This window comes from Neovison vison, chromosome 7 (assembly GCF_020171115.1).
Source record: "Neovison vison isolate M4711 chromosome 7, ASM_NN_V1, whole genome shotgun sequence".
In the NCBI taxonomy this organism is placed as follows: domain Eukaryota; kingdom Metazoa; phylum Chordata; class Mammalia; order Carnivora; family Mustelidae; genus Neogale; species Neogale vison.
In genome coordinates this window covers 149,062,491-149,084,729 of record NC_058097.1, presented here as the reverse complement: position 1 = coordinate 149,084,729, position 22,239 = coordinate 149,062,491, and the positions used below count along the sequence as shown (strand labels likewise).

Genomic DNA, 22,239 nt, shown 5'->3' with positions numbered 1-22,239 from the left:
AGACTCCTAGACTAGAGAATTTGTGGCAACAGTGACTAGGACTGCTACTGTGCAGCTCATGACTCATTCATAACTCTCTTAACAGATTTAAGCAGCCTAGTAGATGTTGAGGTTATTATGCCTATTTAGATTTGAGACATTCACTTCAAAACATACAAATTTTCTTATTCCTTGTTCTCTAAATATGCAGGGAGAAATTTTCCTCCCTTCCTCCTCTTCTGCCCTACCCTTCCTTCTTCCCTGAGCAGTTAATGATATAATAATCCTGGTAGGCATCATCACGTAGTAGGCAACAGCACAGCTATCCCCATAGCCTTCTGTAGTTTAACCCTTCTCTTTCTGACTTGTAATTTTTGGTTCACGGTCTACTCTTCAAGGTGATGAACTTCTTAAGGGTAAAAGTTCTATCTTAATTTCCCTGGTTTCAAGCATGCTGGCTACTAAGTGCTGACCTATCCTAGACATATTTGGCCTCATTTTGCAAGAACAATCTTTTTTCTTCACCAGTTCCATGAAGATGGCATAACTAAACTTGTATTCTCTTTCTTCTGAAAGCTGTTTCACTTCATGAAATAATGGAATCTATACTTTATTTCAACACCAGCACTTAGGCAAAGTGTGTTGTGAGTGCTTCCAAATACCTTGTCTTAATTTGAATTTAACATACTCATATGGTTGTAGCTCATGTCTACAATTAGTCTCTCTCTCTCTCTCTTTTTAAGATTTTATGCGTTTTTTGTCAGAGAGAGAGCACAAGCAAGGGAAGCAGCAGGCAGAGGGAGAAACAGGCTTCTGCTGAGTAAGAAGCCCAATGTGGGACTGGATCCCAGGCCTCTGGGAGCCTGATCCGAAATGAAGGCAGACATTTAACTGACTGAGCCAGCCAGGCATCCCCAATTAGTCTGTTATATGTAAAGGTTTATGCCTGGTTTTGATTTCATTTTATAGCAGTTTATCTCTTCTTTTGTGATTCCCCAAACCTCTTATTACTATAAGAGAACAAATGTCAATTAGCAATTATTTTTGGAAGGACCTGCATTTTATAGGATTGGGTTTTTCTGCCCTTGCTTGGTTTATCCCTTGTTCTCTAAGGGTGAAGACTATTTTCCAAGGAGATGATACCTGTGCATTGGTGACTCTAACAAGTGTAGGGATCAGAGCAGGCAGTCTACTGTTAAAAGCTCTCCATAAAAGCTCAGCATTCATGTTCCAGGCAATGGCAGTTCCCTAAATGTTTCTTGGCACCTACTAACTTATTAACTAACTTACTAACTGCCAAGTTTATTGTACTTGCAATGCCTCCCATTTCACTTCCTACAAAACCCATGAAGCTCTTTCAGACTATTCTAGCTCATTCACTTCTTCTATCCCTCCTCTGAGCTCTATTACACTTTCTGTCATTTCCACTCACTTATCAATTATTGTGCATTACTACTTGGTATCGATTTTTAAAAATGTTTTATTAAATAAATCTATCAATTTTTATGGTACTTTGGCAATTACCATAATTATACTAATTTATATTTTATGGTAATTTTTTAAAGTTACCCCTAAAATGGAAGGTCTGGAGTGCAGGAGCCTCTGTTTTCATTTCTTTGCATTTCTATAGTAGCATAGTTAATGTTTTTGTCAGTTTTCACTTAATGGACATGTGGCACATTTAAAATGAGATCCTAAATCTTTTCCTGACCATTCATCCTGAAGTAGATCTTTCCATTTTCTGTCCTTTTGTAAGACCTATCATTTATACCAGAGATTGGCAAACTTTTCTGTAAAGGGCCAGATAGTAACCATTTTATGGTTTGCAGTACAGTTTCTATAACAGCTCCTCAACTCTGCTGAGTATGGTGAAAGCAGCCATGGACAATATGCAATTGAATGTGATTCTGTTCTAACAATATTTTTTCTGTGGACACTGAAATTTGAATTTCATGTAATTTTCTCTTGTTATTATATATTATTCTTTTTTCTTTACTCCTGGTTTTTAAAAATGTAAAGACCATTCTCGGCTCCTGAGCCATACAAAAAACAGGCAATGGCTGGATTTGCCCAGAGGCTATAGTTTGCTCACCCTGTATCAATACTATTTATTTTGTAGTTCTTCTGTAGGAGAAAGAATATAGGTCTTAAATGAATAACTAGGATTCCCTTTCTGGCATACTGCATACTACTTAAGTAGTATAAGCTTGACTTTTATTTTCTTAAAATGTGAGTAATACTAAATATAACATTGTATGTTAATTATACTTCAATAAAAACTTTTTTAAGATTTTAATATGGGTACTACTAACCTCATTTTTTTTTTAAATTTTAATTTATTTGACAGAGAGAGAAATCATAGGTAGGCAGAGAGGCAGGCAGAGAGAGAGAAGGAAGCAGGCTCCCCGCTAAGCAGAGAGCCCGATGTGGGGCTCGATCACAGGACCCTGAGATCATGACCTGAGCTGAAGGCAGAGGCTTAACCCACTGAGCCACCCAGGCACCCCAAACCTCATTTTTTTTTGAGAAGAGGGACTGTATATGTAGAATCATTATTTAAGTTATGAAACTGGGTAAAGAAAACCTATTTACTATAATTCATGGATTCTAAGATACATTTCTTTTTGTATTTAAAATGATAGTGTCTTAACAATTGCTGTTGGTTAAGTAACAGCCCTGTCTTGGTTCTCCCCACTTGTTTGAGCAAACACCAAAACCAGCATCAAATCTTGCAAAGTAGGTGTTGGTAGCTTGGAAGAAATTCCTAGAGACAAAAGTGGAGCACCCTCTTAACCACTGAAAACTGAATGGTTGTGAGAAGTAGTGGGTATTCAATCAGATGAATTAAGCATTATTCCTAAAGTTAGAGTAAAAAAATAATATAGCTCTCCATATAATGGTAAAGTCAGCATATGAGCTGGTGTTTATAGTTTTAGGAAACATTCCATCACCAATGTTCTTGTGAGGCACAGAGGACTATATTAGTCAAAGTTATTCAAAAGAGAATAGAACTCTCGGTATGAAGACATTGATTAAAAATACTTTTATTTTGCTCTTATTTTCCTTTATTTATAGCCATAAGTGATATATGTTGAATCAATATAAGTATAAAAGAGCTTTTTAAGAAATTTAAAATGAATTCTAAGTGGTCAACTGTGTCTTTAATTGGTAGCTTTTTTCTTAGTGGTACGTAAAATTATAGTTTATCTTTTTTTTTTTCATCTTATTTTTGACATTGCTGTATGTATACAGTATTTTATCTGTTCTTCTAACAACTCCATTGTAATCTACTTGTTTAGTCTCCCCTAATTTAATTGTAAACTCCTGTGTTTTATTTACTTGCCCCAAAGTGGGTAGCATATAGGAGCTCAGTAAACATTTGATGAATGAATGAATGATGCTGTAATACAATGGACAGATGGTATTGTTTCCAGTAGTTTAAAATTGTCCACCCTGAACTGAGTAGGGAAGGAAAAGTCATAGATTTGTGGAATGTAGAAATGAGATTTTTAAAATGTAATTATTCACAGTGTGCAAAAATGAACTTGTGGCCTCTTTTTATTCTACTGTGGTTTCACACTTATATTCTTCTATCTTTATTCTATTAAGAAAATATAGCTCAGATTATTAGGAGGATTAAATTTAGGTAATGCTTGAAAAGTGCCTAGCACAAATACATGAATGGTTTGTTTCGTTTAATCCTTCCCACCCCTTTTTAATTAAATCAGCTTTTCCTGGGGCGCCTGGGTGGCTCAGTGGGTTAAAGCCTCTGCCTTCAGCTCAGGTCATGATCCCAAGGTCCTGGGATCGAGCCCCGCATTGGGCTCTCTGCTCAGCAAGGAGCCTGCTTCCTCCTCTCCCTTTGCCTGCTTCTCTGCCTACTTGTGATCTCTGTCTGTCAAATAAATAAATAAATAAAATCTTTAAAAAAAAATCAGCTTTTCCTTAAGCATAAGAACCATGGTTCAAGTTATAGTAAAATCACTTCAAATCACTTTTCTGTGTTAATTACTTGAACTACATTGTTATTAGCTGAATTTCTTTTTTTTTTTTTTAAAGATTTTTTATTTATTTGTCAGAGAGAGAGAGAGAGGGAGCACAGGCAGACAGAATGGCAGGCAGAGGCAGAGGGAGAAGCAGGCTCCCTGCCGAGCAAGGAGCCCGATGTGGGACTCGATCCCAGGACGCTGGGATCATGACCCGAGCCGAAGGCAGCTGCTTAACCAACTGAGCCACCCAGGCGTCCCTTATTAGCTGAATTTCATCACAAATAGCATTTTATCATGTTGTATGGCTAAGTAGTCTTGGGGGTAGAACTACCCAGAGAATTTACTAATGTTTCAGAATTACTAATATTTCATAATATTTACTAATATTTCAGAATTTACTAATATTTCAGGGAAAATGTGCTTCATTTTTCCCAACCACTACTTTACAGACCTTTGGAATAGAAACCCATTTTTAAGTTATAGAATCTTTTTTTTTTTTTAAGATTTTATTTATTTATTTGACAGACAGATATCACAAGTAGGCAGAGAGACAGGCAGAGAGAGAGAGAGGAGGAAGCAGGCTCCCTACAGAGCAGAAAGCCCGACGTGGGGCTCAATCCCAGGACCCTAGGATCATGACCTGAGCTGAAGGCAGAGGCTTTAACCCACTGAGCCACCCAGGTGCCCCTAAGTTGTAGAATCTTTATACTAACATTTTTCTCACAGAGTTTCAGGAAGTTTTATTTGGTAATTAGAGAAATTACTTTCCCAATCTAGGTTGATATTTAATAAGGATAGTACTTCAGATTTGTATAACATTTAAGAAAATCTTCCACACTGGACATCATCACTGTGAATCCTTCTCTGACCTGATTCCGTTCTCATCAGTGTTCCAAACAAGATTGTATGTGCCATCTGAATTTTCGTGGCATGCTAGGCATATTTCTGCCCTAGCTTTAGTATACAGTGACTGTTTACTTACCTATTTTCTCCTAGCCATGAGCATTTTGAGGGCAAGAACCAAGTTTTGTTCATCAGTGGGAACTTTCGGCCTGCTGATTTCCCAAATGCCCAGGAAGTATTATCAGGGCCCATCATAAAGGGCATACTCAAAAATTGAGTTGGAATTAACTTTGTTGATTATATAAGCAAATCATGACTGGAAAGAGGTTCTAGAATAATTGCCCTAAACATATTTGAAATGAAATATATTATGAAATATGTCTTATATGCTACATTATTATGACATTCAGGTGAGTCTGAGAAGGGAATTATATGGTGGTTGGTTCTGAACTATATACTTATTAGAGGCTTCTATATGGACTTTATTGGCTTGGAAACTCTGACTCCAGACCTGCTTGCTTTCTTCCTGTTGTGGTACTGTCCACAGAATAGTAGCTTACATAATTCTAATCCCTGAGTACAGATACAAACATTGATTATAAGAGTAAGCAGCTACAATTAGCCCTTGTAAAGCATCAGAAAAAAGCCTTGTACTCTTTCTTGCTTTCATTACTGATATCTCAGTGATTTTGTTTTATTTGAGGCCAGATCACTGTACTAAATTTTTAATATCTTTTTTCTCTTTACTTTTAGGGCTTTGGAAAAATAAGTTATTAATTAGGTTAGGTAAGTGGCAGAAATAAAAAAGAAATTTTTCTAAACCTAAATAAAGCAGAATTCTTTTATTATTGGAGGTATAAGATTACAGTAGTTCTTCCAGTGCTGCAGCAGTCTTGTCTTCATCCATCCATTTTAAATGTATAGTTTTGCACGATCTGACTCAGCAGGTTGGAATTTCCCATGGATTAAGTACCCTATTTGAAAGTGGTCTTAAGTGAGATAAGCTTTCATTCATTTGCTTGAAACCACATCATATATGGAGCCATAAGTATCCTGTCCTGTCTAATGCAGGCTGTTGTGGTAAATGCTACTGTTTTCATTTTTGGATTCTATGATGCCCAATTAACAACATTTACCAATGGCTAACAAAGAAAACTAATAGGAATAGAATCTAGGATTTCAATCCCATGGTAAATCAGTATTTGTTAACCTAGAGTTCTTTAAAATGGCCTCTTATGCTCTCTCTTTGTGAATGGCATCACAGAAACTTGAGAGTTTTCGATTCTTCCTTCTCGCTCCACCTTCCTGCTCTGTCCCATGGCCATCTACATTTATAACCTTGACTTTTTCTTTAGTCTCCCTGGTACTCAGGCTTGTTACGAAGGTCCTCTGCCAGTCACTATCCCTACAGCAAGAACTAATCCTCTTTCACCTCTTCCTAGGGATTTATTTGTGCATGCTCATTGCTAGCTTGGGTGATTTCAAGAATAGAGAACCTAGTATTATTTTGAAGGTAGTATTGAAAACTGATATAGAAGTAACCCTGAGAATAAGATTTTAGCTCAGCTGCTTTCTGTGTCTTGGATGAGTTATTTAACCTCCCTTGGCTTTAGTTTTCTCATTTGTAAAATAGGAATAGCTACCCCAGAGAGGAACTGTGGAAATTAATCCATTCATTCTCTTATCAAACCCTATTAATTTATGGTAGAGTGATTTGGAAAAAGGAATAATACCACAGGACAAAATAGAGGAGAGAATATAGATAGGCTACCAAGATTTAGGAAGATAGCAAGTTGACTGTTAGCAGAGAAGAGCAAACTGAAAACTACCCACAGAAGGAGAATGAAAGAACAGGCTAATCCATATCATAACCCCATACAGGCTCAGGAATTGTAGGAGCTAAGTACCTTTGAAAGGGGGCTAAAACAGGAAGATTGATTGAAAATCTGTATAAAGCACCTTTAAAGTCCCAGATCTCCTTTCCCTCAGTGTGATGGTTAACTTCTAGAGAAACTGGACCAGAGTGTCTCTGGACTCAGAGACAATATGGCAACAAAGGTAAAGCAATAGGATGAGAGCAGGGATTAAGTAAAGGTATACCTTCTGTCTTCTAGACACACTCAGGCTTGCTCCCTTACCTTCAGGTCTTTGCTTAAAGGTGCCTTTCCTAACCCCCTGATTTAAAACTATAGCCCTTCCTCACCTGACATTCATGGTCCCCCGCCCCATCTTTATTCTTTTATCCATGACACCACTACCTGACAAATTTTTACTTAAGTCTCCTTCTGTTGGAGTGCAAACACCAGAATAGTAGGAGGTTTTGTCTGTTTTGTTCAGACAAAAGGTATCCCCAGTCCCTAAAATAGTATCTTATAAGTGCTCAGTGAATGTTGGTTGAATGAGTAAACAAATGAGACTATTCAGATCTTTTCCCAGAAGGCTAACAGTTAGTCTTATGTCCCCAGGCAGGAGATTGGAGGATTTCTCTCCGGACAAATGACTGGCCTGAGAAAAGACATGCAGATTCTGATGTTTGGGGAAGAGTCCCCCATTTAAAAGGTTAGATCTCTACTTATTAACTGTATGTCATATTTAGTAGTCAGCAAGCTCTGTTCTCTCATAGAATCACTAGCTATCCAGGGAAAGCCTCTAACACAAAAGACAGGTACAAAGACAAAATGAGAAAAAGAAATAATAATGCATAGAACAAAATAAAATCCTAAAAAAATCTAGTATCTCTTATCAGAGAGACTAGAGACAATATGGCATCTATGAAACAAGAATAGAGTGCTCTTTAAAAAAGAGAGGAGGGGACCTCTTTTCAGAGAACAAGAAATAGCTGTTGGGAATGAAAATATGTATAGTAGATACAAAATTCAATAGAAGAGAAAATTTTAAGGAATCTTCTAGACAGTCGCATGTTCTAGTTTAACATCAAAATTTAGAAATATGGGAGATAAAAAGATTCTTAGTAAAAAAAAAAAAAAATCTCAGGGCGCCTGGGTGGCTCAGTGGGTAAAAACCTGACAGAGAAAGAGAGACAGCGTCTCGGCTCAGGTCATGATCTCTGTGTCCTGGGATCAAGCCCCGCATCGGGCTTTCTGCTCAGCAAGGAGCCTGCTTCCTCCCTCTCTCTCTACCTGCCTCTCTGCCTACTTGTAATCTCTGTCTGTCAATTAAATAAATAAAATCTTAAAAAAAAAATCTTGGGGCGCCTGGGTGGCTCAGTGGATTAAGCCTCTGCCTTCGGCCCAGGTCATGATCTCAGGGTCCTGGGATCGAGCCCCGCATCGGGTTCTCTGCTCCGCAAGGGAGCCTGCTTCTCCCTCTCTCTCTGCCTGCCTCTCTGCCTACTTGTGATCTCTGCCTGTCAAATAAATAAATAAAATCTTTAAAAAAAAAAAAAATCTCAACAATAGTACCTTTCTTAGATAATGATAGAAAAATCCCTTAAATTTTGAGAAAGAATATTTAGCCTTAAATTATTGTGGCTAGTATCTGGCTACAATGTCTTTGTCTCTCTTACTTTGGAACATTTGTTTCTTTTAACATTGTATATAGAGGGGCACCTAGGTGGCTCAGTTGTTCAGTGTCTGCCTTCGGCTCGGGTCATGATCCCAGGATTCTGGAGTTGAGCCTCATGTCGGGCTCCCTGCTCGGCAGAAAGCCTGCTTCTCCCTCTCCCACTCCCCCTGCTTGTGTTCCTGCTCTTGCTGTCTCTCTTTCTCTGTCAGGTAAATAAATAACATCTTTTTTAAAAAATAAAATAAAATAGTATACAGCTGGAATAAAAAAAAAAATCTCCTCTGAGGATATTTGTTTCAGATCAGCTTCATTTTTTTGCATGGATTATCCTAGAGAATATTCTAGTGAGTTTAATCTATCCTTGTTATATTTGGATTTATTTCTATGATCTTATTTTGTATTTTGTTCCATCTGACCTGGCTTCTTCTCATTCTATTTTTTTTTTTTTAAATTCGTGTACTAGTGTTATAATCTATTGAGTATCAAGTTCATGTGCCATACAACTGACCCATTTAGAGTATACACTTTTTTTTTTTTTAGCATAGTAACATAGTTCCACAATGAATTTTACAACACCTTCAGCACCCTAGGAAAGAGATCCTCATGCCCATTAGCATTTAGCCCTCATGTTCCCTCAAACCTCCCAGCCCTAGGCATCCACTAATCTGTTTTCTATCTATAGACTTACCTAATCTTGACATTTACAGTAATGGAATTATATAGTGTATGTGATCTTTTGTGATTGGCCTCTTTCACTCAACATAGTATTTTCAAGGTTCGGACATGTTATAGCAGGTTGTAAAACTTCATTCCTTTTATTGACGAATGATTATTCCATTGTTTGGATACCAGAGTTAATTTGTCCATTCAATGGTTGATGGACATTTTGAGATTTTTCTCCATTTTAGTTATTACAAACAATGCTGCTGTGAACATTCCTATACATATTTTAAGGTGGACATTTGTTTTCATTTCCCTTGGGTATACCTAAGAGTGAAATTTCTGAATCACATGGTATTTCTCAGTGTTTAATTTTTTGAGGAACTGACAAACTAGTTTCCAAAGCAGCTGCTCCATTTTATATTCTCATCAGCAATATATGTGGGTTTTAATTTTCCATATCCTCAGCAACACTTGTCTTTATTGATCTTTTTGTTTATAGCCATCCTGGTTGTGTAAAGTGGTTCTTCATTGTGGTTTTGATTGCATTTCTCTAGTAACTAATGATGCTGAGTATTTTTTAATGTGCTCGTTGGCCATTTGTAGCTGTTCTCTGGAGAAATGTGTATTCTAATTGTTTGCTCATTTAAAAAAAATAGGTCATTTGTCTTTATACTGAGTTGTGAGTTCTTTATATACTCTAGATATAAGCTCCTTATCAGATCTATGATTTGCAAATGTTTTCTTCCACCCATGGAATCATGCCTGTAAATTACTTGGCAAAATGATTCACTGTTGTGGCACAGTAAATGTTAAGATACTATTACTGTGATGATATCCTAGGTCCAGACATCAAAAATTCATCCATAGATACTTAGAATCCATTATGATGTGTTTGACATGTTATGTGTGGTTGTTATACTCAAATTAGTATATGTATAGGTGGATTTGTGAGTGACTGATGAATCCATAGAATTAAGAATTCTACTTTTAGCTTTCCAGTAGGAACTCAAGTGCAACCAGCAAACCAGAAAAAATTTGTCTATTTTGAAATTGCAGTTTACTTCTGTATAGGCAGTTTTCCTATCAGAAGATAGGATTTTTCCCATTTACTGAGCAACTACTAAATGCCAGATGTATTAGTTAAAGGCGAAAGATTTATATGATATGAAGAGAAACCAGATTGTGAAATTCCAGATGTATTAGAATCCTTTAAAATGTATGTTATTTGGGGCACCTGGGTAGCTCAGTTGGTTAAGCCTCCGACTCTTGGTTTCAGCTGAAGTCATGAGATCGGCCCCACTGTCAAGCCCCCCACAGAGAGTGGAGCCTGCTTAAGATTCTCTCCCTGTCCCTCTCCCATCTGCCCTCTTCCCACACACTTGTGCTCTCTCTCTCTCAAAAAAAAAGAAAAGAAAAAGAAAAAACATACTTTATTCACTTGCTATAATCCAAGGCAGAAAGAATTTAAATAATTTGAATTTGCCCAAATCCATACTGTGTTAGGGATTTATAGGGAATTATAGGGAAATGGTAGGAACTGTGAGGAATTTGAACTCTTCTCTCATTCCAAATCACTTACCTTTGTATTCCTAGCACCTCTCTTTCAACTTGGGGAACTTTAAAAATAATCGGTGCCTATGCCACACTTCAAGCCATTTAAAGCAATTTCTAGAAGTGAAACCTAAGCATCAGTATTTTTAAAAGCTCCTTAGGTGATTATTGTTACATGGATTGAGAACTATTGATCTGTTCAATGCCAGAAGAGAATAGATTACTGTTCAATAAATATTTGGCTGTTGAAAGAATACCTAATGGTGCAGTTGCTTCATTGTAATTCCCCTGTTATAGTCAACCTAGAGTGCTTTTGTATTAACTTAAGTCTTTAAAAGGGGCTCTGTATTATACTTCGTGTATATTCTCCATTTGCCTCCACGGCATATATAGGAAGATATCTGGCAGGAGGTAACGTTTTGTTGCTGACAGAATTCTGAATTCTCTCCATTACTGAGGAGAATAGATATGGAAATAAGGTAAGTGTCTGGCTTCCTTTTTTGTATTTCATCCAAGGTTGAAGACAGAGGTTGTAAACAGACATTTACTGGTTATTTTTGTTTTAGAGTAATTTTTAAAAAATAATTCATGGTTCAAAAATCAAAAGATAGAAAGGGATGTACATTGGAAATTGTCCCTCCCATCTCCCAGTCATCGTTCCCCTTCCAGGATATATCAAATGTTATATTATAATTCTTTCAGAGATATTCTAACCATATATAAGCAATTACATTTACACATACTTCCTGTTTTTACCCAAATAGTAGTATGGTGCATTGTTTGTTTACTTAACAGTGTATCTTAGCCATATACAAAGAATATTATCAGCATATAATTGCTTCCATCTTTTTGTAACTAAATATTATTTCTCTGTGTACCACAATTTATTTTCATCTATTACCTGTTGCTGTATATTTGTTTCCAATCTTTCTCTATTACAAACAATGCTACATTAAATAGATAAGTCATTTCATTTCTGCATGAGCATACCTTAAGGTCAAGGCATTGCCAGTTTGCCTTTTATGAAGCTTGTATGTTGATGGGTTGGAAATAATGAAAAAGCATGAAATAATGTGGGAGATTAAAAGTATAAAGAAGGAATAGTGAACAAAATGATTATTGTAGGAATGATATTAAAATGGCTTGAGAGGATAGGAATGAGCCGATAGCCAAGAACAAGAAGAGAGAACTAGCAGGTTCTGTGGTGTGTATACATGGGATATATTTGTGATTAAAATATACAATGAGTTTTCTAAAATCCTGACATTTTTACTCTTATATCTTGAACTTTTAAAAACACATCTTTACGTGACGGTTTCTGTATGAAAACTCCTCACTCTTAAAGAGAAAATACGCTTCCAATTTTCATTTCATATTTACATTTAGCATTTGTTGATCAAGATTTTATCTTTTCATGCGTATCTATTTTTTACTTGAACTCTCTTTCTCTCTCTCTCTTTTTTTTTTCCCCTTAGCCCTGGAAGAAAGCGAGACTTCTCCCCTGTTTCTTGGAGTCAGTACTTTGAGTCCATGGAAGATGTAGAAGTAGAGAATGAAACTGGCAAGGATATATCCTTTGCAAAATGGCTTATTCTTTAGCAAGTTTATAATGCTGTCTAAGAAGACACGTTTAGTTTCTAAAGTGTTCTTTAGTCCTGTTGCTTATTTCATTTTTATTCTTCACCTGTAATTGTACAGCATGGAATTTAACCTGTAAGTCTATGCCAGTATCATACTTGGACATAATTGTCTAATGCATGGGGAAAGGATTAAGAATTAAGTTCCTGAGACTGATATATATCTTAAGGGCCCAGGGGAAGGTTTCATAAATCAGATGAGTTGAATCAGTTTAGCATCTAGAAACCAGAGACTGTAGGTCTTCGTTAGGGCAAAGGGATTTTTTTTTTTGTCCCCATTGAAAAAGTGGTCATACTGGCTCCATGCTTCAAAACGGGTTTGGTGTTTCAGAAACTTCTATTTAAGTATCTCTTAAGTTTGGAAGTCTGCAGCTCTATATAGAGTCTGGTACTGCCTGAGTTTTCTAATCAGTATTATTACGATTAAATAATCAATCAAAAACTTCAGTGAGCAAAAGCTTAGATACATTATCTTTAACTATTCATACACTTTCCGAGTTTATAAGAGTGGCTCAGAGGGTCCCGTCCTACTCCTTCTGCATGGAGGAGGCCATTCTGCCCTATCCTGGGCTGTGTTCACGGTAAGTAAGTAGCTGATAAAAGAAGTTGATGTTAGCACAATCATTGTTTACTTCTGGCTGAATCTAACTAACCTAACTCTTCCTTCTGTGTTCACTCGTATAGCTTGATATAAGAAAGTTAGAGGTGTGAGTTGATTGTGAATATTTTTCATGGTAGGCCCAAGATCACCTGTTCTTTACTCTAGGGTAAGCTTTAATCCATTAATTCTTCAAACATTTTATAAAATGTTCTATATATATTGCATTGGGATGAGGGAGATGGGATTTGCTCCTGGTCAAATGTGGGGGTCTGTATCTAAGTAATCTAAGTAATAGGTAAGCAGAAATATTCTATTCAGGTGCTTTAGGTAGAGATAATATCTATCCTTTATTTCCCTCATAGACCCTAGCATAGTACTTTATACATGGAGATGCTCCATAAATATTTGGAATTTTTTTTTCTTTTTTAAAATAATGCTTTATGTATATATGTATATCTATTTTTTTTAATTTGTTTTTTATTTCTATTTTTTAAGATTTTATTTATTTATTTGACAGAGAGAGACACAGCAAGAGAGGTAACACAAGCAGAGGAAGTAAGAGAGGGAGAAGCAGGCTTCCTGCCAAGCAGGGGGCCCAATGCAGGGCTTGATCCCAGGACCCTGGGATCATGAGCTGAGGTGAAGAGAGACGTTTAATGACTGAGCCACCCAAGTGCCCCAATAATGCTTTATATTTTAATTATATTGAAATAGATCATTAAAGCTACTGGGAGGTAAACAATATTTGGTTGAAGATACCCTTGTCTAGAATAGAGGATGTATGTCTCTGTGAATGCTACCAGTTCTAGATCTTCCTGATTTTCTTGACTCTGTACAAGGAGAGGTGCTGCTAAGGAACATAGTAGCATTATTCCTATTTTTCTTCTGGTTTCTATTAGGGAGATGTACATACTTCCTCTATTTACCAGTAGAGAGTCTAAGGGACAGAAAAATGGGAGCAAGTGGGAATGCAGTACTGGGTAACTAGAGCTAGATGGCTATGAAATTGAGGAGGGCCCTGAATATACCATTGTGTTCCTGGCAGCAGGATTATTGGGAATAGTTCTCGACACATAAGCACTTAATCATCTGTTATTAAATTATTAAATGATTTGATTCCTATCTTGTTTGCTACTTCCTTTCTCTTATTTTAGAACATAGCTGTTTGATTTGGCTCTAAGTGCCAGGCTCTTTAATCTCCCTAAACCTGTGTCATCCAACAGAAATATAACGCAAACCATGTATGTAAATTTTTGCTGCATATGTGATTTTTAAATCTAGTAGAGACATAAAATAGGTTTTAAAAAAATGAAATTGTTTTTAATAGTATATGTCTTATTTAACCTATTGTACCTGTGGCATTGTCATTTTAATAAGTATTCAGTATAAAAATTAGAACTGAGATATTTTACCTTATTTTTTATATTGCCTTTGAAATTCAGTAAGGCAGTAAGGCACTTATAACATGTCTCATTTTGGACTAGCCACATTTCACATTTTAGTAGCATTGCTTTGATAATTTACATTCCTCAACTAGGTAACTAGATTGTGAGGTGAAGACCATGGCTTAGTTATGTCTGGCACTTAATTGTATGCTCAAGGAATGTTTCTTGAATGAATGAGTAATAGCATCACGTGCCTGTTCCTAATGTAAGAGCTGGAGTAGTAACTGTATTCCAGTTTCCCTGAACCAATAGAACAAGACATGTAAGCCTTTACTCTCCAAATACAGTCTTCTTATACTTCAAGATTTCTTTGAAAATTATGTAAAATAGTGGAATATGAAAACTGTAAATTTTAAAGTCATGTACAAATATTATAATAAGTGATTTGTTAACATATATTGATATTAAATATATTTTTTTCATAAAAAGATGAAATAACATGGAAAGTGAATGGCATAGAGGAGGTGATTGATAAATAGCTGCTGACAATATATGTGTTAGTGCAGAGGAAATCTCTAGTTCTTTTTTTACCAAAGTATAGTCTACAAATTACAAGTTCCATGAGATATTAATAAAATAAGGTTTTTATGATTAAATGAGTTTAAGAAATATAACATATAGTATCTTCCTCTGATTTCTGTCAGAATTTCACTATATATCAGTATGTTATTAAGGTCTTTAGGATGTTCTTCTAAATAAATCTATTTCATTTCACCTGTGTCTTCCAAATGTATTTGACCACCCAATTCCCTTTTTCTAAAACATCTATTAGCATCCCATTCTTTGTGAAAGTCTTTTATACATAGGTCATTATGTCCCAATTGTTATCTGGTTTACTTGTATAATCAAGGAAATTCCTTACCACTGAGCTTAATATTAATAGCTTGGAATTTTGCTGGTTAAATTTTCCTGCCCTTTTTTGTTGTTGTTACTCCTGACAGTATACCACCCCACTAAATGAGTTTATATGTGACAGTACTTTGGAAATAAAAATGGCTATGTAAAAATTAGTGCTCTGGCAATTGACTTGACTCCAAAGCTCATATTTTTGTAAACACTAGAACATGATTGAGAAGGCAGCCATGGCAAACAGCAGGAATAAGCCCAAGCACCTAATGATCCTGAGAGGCAGAATTACTCTCAGACATCCACCCACATGTTAACTGGTAAAATACTATAGTAAAATAGAAAGAAAAAAGTACTAGTGTAGCAGGAGGACAAGTATACTGACAGAAAAAGGAAAAGATGAACAACTGTGGTTGATACTTACGTTGCTAGATCATGAGATTCCCTGACAGCAGAAACTGTGCTTATTCACTCTTAATATGACAACACACTGGGCCTGTCCTGGAGTTGGTGCTCAATAGTTATTCCTTGAAGAAGTTAAAACAATTAAGAAAAGGATAAATTTTATTCATTGTATCCTATTTGAGAAAGTAAATCATTCTAAAGTTTTGATCAAATGTCAGTAAGTCATTTACATATGGCTGATACCAAAAGATAGAACATGGTTAGAAAAATCCCAGACACAGGATATGCAAGACAAAAGGACATGAAGACACAGTTCATGGAGAACATACAGACATGAGAAAGTTCATCCTCACTAGTAATCAGATATGATTCACATAGGAGGTATCATTTTTTTAGATATCAAATTAATATTTTCCAAAAACTATTCTTAGTGTTTGGCAAAGGCATTAGAAAACAAATATTTTCAAACATTGGGACTAGAAATCACATCTTCCAACTCCTACTTCACTGTTCTTTTCTTTAGTGTCAGATAGAGCTCTCTTGGGAAGTAATTTAGCACTTTGAATTATTAATATTTATACCCTTTGATATAGATGTTGTACTTCTAGGAATCTGTTCTAAGGAAATAATACCAAATTGTGAAAAGCTATTTGTCTAAAATTAGCAATTCCAATGTCCAACTGGACAACCTAGAAGAAATGGTTAAATTCCTAGAAACATATAGTCTTCCAAAACTGAAACAGGGGAAATAGAAAATCTGAATAAACTAATCACAAGAAACAAATTTGAATCAGTAATCAAAAAACTACGAAAAAGGGGCGCCTGGGTGGCTCAGTGGGTTAAGCCTCTGCCTTCGGCTCAGGTCATGATCCCAGGGTCCTGGGATCGAGCCCCGCATCGGGCTCTCTGCTCTGCAGGGAGCCTGCTTCCTCCTCTCTCTCTGCCTGCCTCTCTGCCTACTTGTGATCTCTGTCAGATAAATAAAGAAAAAATCTTTTTAAAAAAAACTACAAAAAAAATGGGGTGGCTGGGGGGTATGCCTGGGTGGCTCAGTCATTAAGCATCTGCCTTCAGTTCAGGTCAAGATCCCAGGGTCCTGGGATGGAGCCCTGCATCGGGCTCCCTGGTCAGTGGGAAGCCTGCTTCTCCCTCTCCCACTCCCCCTGGTTTTGTTCTTTCTCTTGCTGTGTCTCTCTCTGTCAAATAAAAAAATAAAATCTTAAAAAAAAAACAAAAAACAGGGTGGCTGGATGGCTCACTCACTTGAGCATCTGACTCTTGGTTTCCGCTCAGGTCATGATCTCATGTATCATGAAATCAAGCCCCACAATGGGCTTCACTCTCAGTGGGGAAACTGCTTGAAGATTCTCTCCCTCTTCCCCTCCCTGTGCACACACTCGCTCTCTCCCTTTCTCTCATTAAAATAAATCTTGGCGAGGGAAACAAAAGCAAAAATGAACTATTGAGACTTCATCAAGATAAAAAGCTTTTGTACAGCAAAGGAAACAGTCAACACAACTAAAAAGCCTACAGAATGGGAAAAGATACTTGCAAATGATGGATCAGATTAGGGGCTGGTATCCAAAATCTATAAATAACTCATCAAAATCAACACCCCAAAAACAAAAAATCTAGTCAAGAAATGAACAGAAGACAGGAACTTCTCCAAAGAAGACATACAAATGACTAACAGACACATGAAAAAATGCTCAGCTTCATTCAGCATCTGGGAAATACAAATCAGAACTACAATGAGAGTCACTAAGATTAACAACTCAGGAAACAACAGATGTGAAGGATGCAGAGAAAGGGGAACCCTCTCCCAAGTGACTGGTGTAGCCACTCTAGAAAACAGGATGGAGGTTTCTCAAGACATTAAAAATAGAGCTACGCTATGGCCCAGCAATTGCACTACTAGGTCTTAATCCAAAGGATACAAACAGTGATTCAAAGGGGCACATGCACCCCAATTTTAATAGCAGCAATGTATACAATAGCCAATCTATCGAAAGAACCCAGATGTCCATCAATAGATGAATTCACACACACACACACACACGAATATTACTCAGCAAGCAAAAAAGAATGAAATCTTGTTTTGTAAGTCTGTTTCTACTTCTATTACTCTAATGAATACATTTAAAGAGAATAATTATTATAGACATGCTCTAACACTTTTTCATTATTTATAGAACATGTTACACTCTGAATTTACTTTGTTCTTTCATTGTTTTCTAATCTTTGTTTGCCACACTAGGATGTAAACATTATGAGAGCAGGGACATTGCCCATCTTTTTCATACTGTAACCACATGATTAATTGGTGCCAGATTTTTTAAAGATGTAGTATAGAAAGATTTATTAAATATGTGAATGGAAAATCTGTTTTTAGCATTATTATCTTGTTTAATGACAGGCAGATCATAAATTACTGCTTTCAAGATAAAGTTGGGATTGACAATTAGTCCTTTCAAAAAACTCCCTTTTTAAAATGTAGAGTAATGAAGTAAATTTGACAATATCTTTGCCACTTAATTTTTTAAAAGATTTTTATTTTATTTATTAGAGCGTAAGCAGGGGGATGGGCAGAGGCAGAGGGACAAGCAGACTTCCCGTTGAGCAGGGAGCCCGGTGTGGGGCTCTATCCCAGGACCCTGAGATCATGACCTGAGCCGAAGGCAGACTCTTTACAGACTGACCCACACAGGTGCACTTAATTGTATTTCCAGAGTATAGATTTGTTTTTGGCATTGAAGGCTCTACCACCATCGTAATGTGTTAAATAACCCTTGTAAATTAGCTTTCAGGAACAAATAGCAAATTGTAGTAGGATTTCAGTCTGCTATTCTCTTTAAAGGTATTCATTGGAGTAATAGAAATAGAAAAAACTTGCTTTTCTAGCTGATTCCTAAAATTTTTATTTACTTATTTTAAGTAATTTCTACCCACTGTGGGGTTTGAGCTCACAATCCCAAGATCAAGAGTTGCATGTTCCTCCAACTGAGCCAACCAGGGCTCCTCTAGCTGATTTTTAAAATGTGATTTAATATACTGACACTGAACTATTGGAAAAATAATTAAAACAATCCCATCTACAATAGCAAATAAATAAAACACTTAGGAATAAATTTAAGCAAAGAGTTGAAAGATCTGTACAGTGAAAATTATAAGACAATGATGAAAGAAATTGAAGACACAAATGGAAAGGTACCCCATGTTCATGGATCAGAAGAATTATTATTATTAAAATGTTCATACTACCCAAAGCCATCTACAAATTCAATGTAATACCTGTCAAGATCCCAAAGACATTTTCCACAGAAATAGAAGAAAAATTCCTAAAAGTTGTGTGGAACAGGAAAAAATACTGAATAGCCAAAACAATCAAGAAAGAAGAGGCCAGGCATTACAATTCCTGATGTCATATTTGCATCCAAAGCTATAGTAATCAAAACAGTATGGTACTAGCTTAAAAATAGACACATAGGCCAATGGGACAGAATCAAGACCTCAGGAATAAAGCCATGCATACATGATTAACTAGTATTTGACAGGGGAGCCAGGAAGACTTAATGGAGGAAGGATAGTCTCCTCAATAAGTGGTGTTGGGAAAGCTGGATAACCACATGCAGAATAAAATTGGACTCCTATCTTACATTACTCACAAAAATTTAACTTGAAATGGATTAAAGATTTAAATATAAGACCTGAACCTGTAAAACTACTGGTCTTGGCAATGATTTTTTGGGTATGACACCAAAAGAACAAGCAACAAAGGCAAAAAGGAACAAGTGGGAGTACATCAAACCCAAAGCTTCCGCATAGCCAAAAGGAAAAAAACAAAAACAAAAACACAAACCTATCAGCAAAATGAAAAGGCAACCTATAGAATTCGAGAAAATATTTGCAAACCATCTATCTGATAAGTGGTTAATATCCCAAATATGTAAGGAATTCGTACAACTCAATAAGAACAAAAAAATCAATTAAAAATGAACAATAGAGGCCCCTGGGTGGCTCAGTTAATTAAGCGTCTGCCTTCAGCTCAGGTCATGATCCCAGGGTCCTCGGATCGAGCCCCACATTGGGCTCCTTGCTCAGCAGGGAGCCTGCTTCTCCCCCTCCCTCTGCCTGCCTGCCACTTCCCCTGCTTGTGCTCTGTCTCTCACTCTCTCTCTGTGTCAAATAAATAAAACCTTATAAAAATTAAGTAAAAATGGACAATAGACTTGAATAGACATTTTTCCAAAGAAGACATATAAATGGCCAACAGGTACATGAAAAGATATTCAGCATCACTAATCAGGAAAATGCGAATCAAAACCACACTGAGTTATCCCCTCTCAGCTGTTGGAATGGCTGTTATCAAAAAGATAGGAGACAAGCATTGGAATGGCTGTAGACAAAAGGTAACCCTTGTGCACTGTTGGTGGGAATATAAATTGATTGCTGTGGCAAGTATTTCCAGTACTCTATTGAACAAAAGTAACAAGAGTGAGCATCTTTGTCTTGTTCCTGGTCTTAGAGGGAAAGCTCTCAGTTTTTTTACCATGGAGTGTGATGTTAGCTGCAGGTTTTTTGTATTTGTATTGAGGTTTGTTCCTTCTAAGTCTACTCTCCTGAGAGTTTTTGTCATGAATGGATGTTGAATTTTGTCAAGTGCTTTTTCTTCATCTATTGTACACTCTTGGTGGGAATGTAAATTGGTATATCTACCGTGGAAACAGTATGGAGGTTCCTCAAAAAATTAAGAGTAGAAATATCATATATCCAAATATCTACTGGGTATTTACCCAAAGAAAATGAAAACACTAATTTGAAAAGATGTGTGCACCTTTATGTTTATTGTAGCATTATTTACAATAGCCAATATATAGAAGCAACCTAAGTGTCTATCACTAGACAAATGAATAAGAAAGATGTGATATGTACACGTAATGGAATATTACACTACCTTAAAATAATGAGATCATGCCATTTATGACAACATGGTTAGACCTAGAGGATATTATGCTAAGGGAAATAAATGAGACTGAGAAAAACAAATACCGAATAATTCCATTCATATGTGGAATCTAAAAAAACACGAAATAGAATCAGAGCTATAAATATGGAGAACAAACTGATGGTTGCTAGAGGGTTGGGAATGGAGAAATGGGAAAAATGGGTGAAGGGGTCTGGGAGATACAGGCTTCCAGTTATGGAATGAGTAAGTCACAGGAATAAAAGGCTCAGCGTATAGTTGGTGATAATGTAATAGTGTTGAATGTGGTGAGCATAAAATAATGTATAAGCTTGTCAAATGACTGTGTTATACATGTGAAACTAATGTAACAATGTATGTCAGCTGTACCCAAATAAGAAAAAAAAAGTGAAATGTCTTTCTTTGATTATTCTGAGATTCTTGAATTCTGATGGCCGTTCATTCAACAAAGTTACCATTATTGATGGGGAAAGATTTGCTAACTCAGATTTTCCTTATCTTCCTAGGCGGCGATCATTAGTAGGGTTCAGTGTAGGATTGTGGCTTTAGATCTGCGAGGTCATGGTGAGTGATGTTCTTAATTAGTCACTGACTCAATGATATATTTGCCAAATCCTTTGAATAGTGTTAAGTATTACAGATTTCAGTGTGACCACAAAATAACCTGGCCTGTTCCATTTGGGCTCTTTGAGCAAAGTCTTAATTTCTATAAAAGATATTTTATAAATACACATATATATGTTGTTGTTTAGCTAAAAAAAAAAAAAAAAGTCCTTTAACATAACCAAATTCTGATGCTGCTGATGTATAAGGAATGTGGATAAATCTTTACTAGGCCACTAGAATTATATCTTCCTTAGGATAGCCAACTATAAAGATACAACTGTAACAGAAAACCCTTGCTAAGCCCATCATACACAATAATAAAATCTGCATTTCATTCCCCAAAGTGAGATTTTTGAAAGCGAATACTCTTGCTTTTATAATTCTTATCATTGGGAATTTTATTTTTTAAATATTTTCTTTTTAGGTGAAACAAAAGTCAAGAATTCTGAAGACCTGTCTGCAGAAACAATGGCAAAGTAAGTAATGTAATATTGTTTATACATCACCTGGCTTCCATTACTATTATAAATAGTGTATAACTATTACTCTCCTGGTGAGATTGTTGGACAATAATTAGCATAGAGAAAATTTTACTTCTGTTGTCTTTCCTCTGTATTTAGTGTTTCCTTAGTATTTAATCTTGAAAGAAACATCCATCTTTCTTGATATATTCAGTGTTGTAGTCATCAAATAAAGCACTTGAAAAATTCTTTGAGTTTGTGTTGCCTTTTACAAAGTTTTCTTCTATTAACAGAGTTGAATAAAATATGGATACTATTGGGAACTTATGCTTGAAAAGTGGTTATATATAAAAGGCTGTAAGATGTGCTTAAGGTAACCTGCCCAACCTTCTTTGTCCAACTTCCTAGTAAGACAAGAACAAAGTATTGAAGAATAAGTAATTACCTGGGCCTCAAAGTACAAGATGGTGGTAGTATATACAATAGCCTCATACCTGGTCACTCATTAGAGTCACTGAAGGAGTGATTAAAATACAGATGGTTGGCCTTATCCCAGACCTGCTGAATTAGTGCTTCTACCGGGGGGATCTGAACATTTATTTATATTTTTGATAAAGCTATATAAAGAAATCTTATGCAGCCAGTACTGTGACTGGTGTTTGGGAACAACTAACCTATATTTTAAACAGGATTCTTCTAACCAC

The 22,239-nt window shown here is 36.2% G+C and overlaps 1 protein-coding gene across 2 annotated transcripts in view; it reads left to right on the top strand.

Moving 5' to 3' along the window:
* Positions 1-22,239, top strand: part of PPME1 (protein phosphatase methylesterase 1) — a 64,073-nt gene that overhangs the window by 11,039 nt on the left and 30,795 nt on the right. Inside the window, exons 1-5 of one of the 2 annotated variants that reach the window (XM_044258555.1) lie at positions 7,299-7,370; positions 12,026-12,119; positions 12,676-12,768; positions 20,975-21,032; positions 21,499-21,550. In XM_044258555.1, coding sequence (XP_044114490.1) covers positions 12,081-12,119; positions 12,676-12,768; positions 20,975-21,032; positions 21,499-21,550 — 242 coding nt within the window. In that variant the 5' untranslated portion in view covers positions 7,299-7,370; positions 12,026-12,080. Of the gene's footprint in view, positions 1-7,298; positions 7,371-12,025; positions 12,120-12,675; positions 12,769-20,974; positions 21,033-21,498; positions 21,551-22,239 lie in introns of those variants that run through there. The other variant, XM_044258554.1, reaches the window with a different exon arrangement.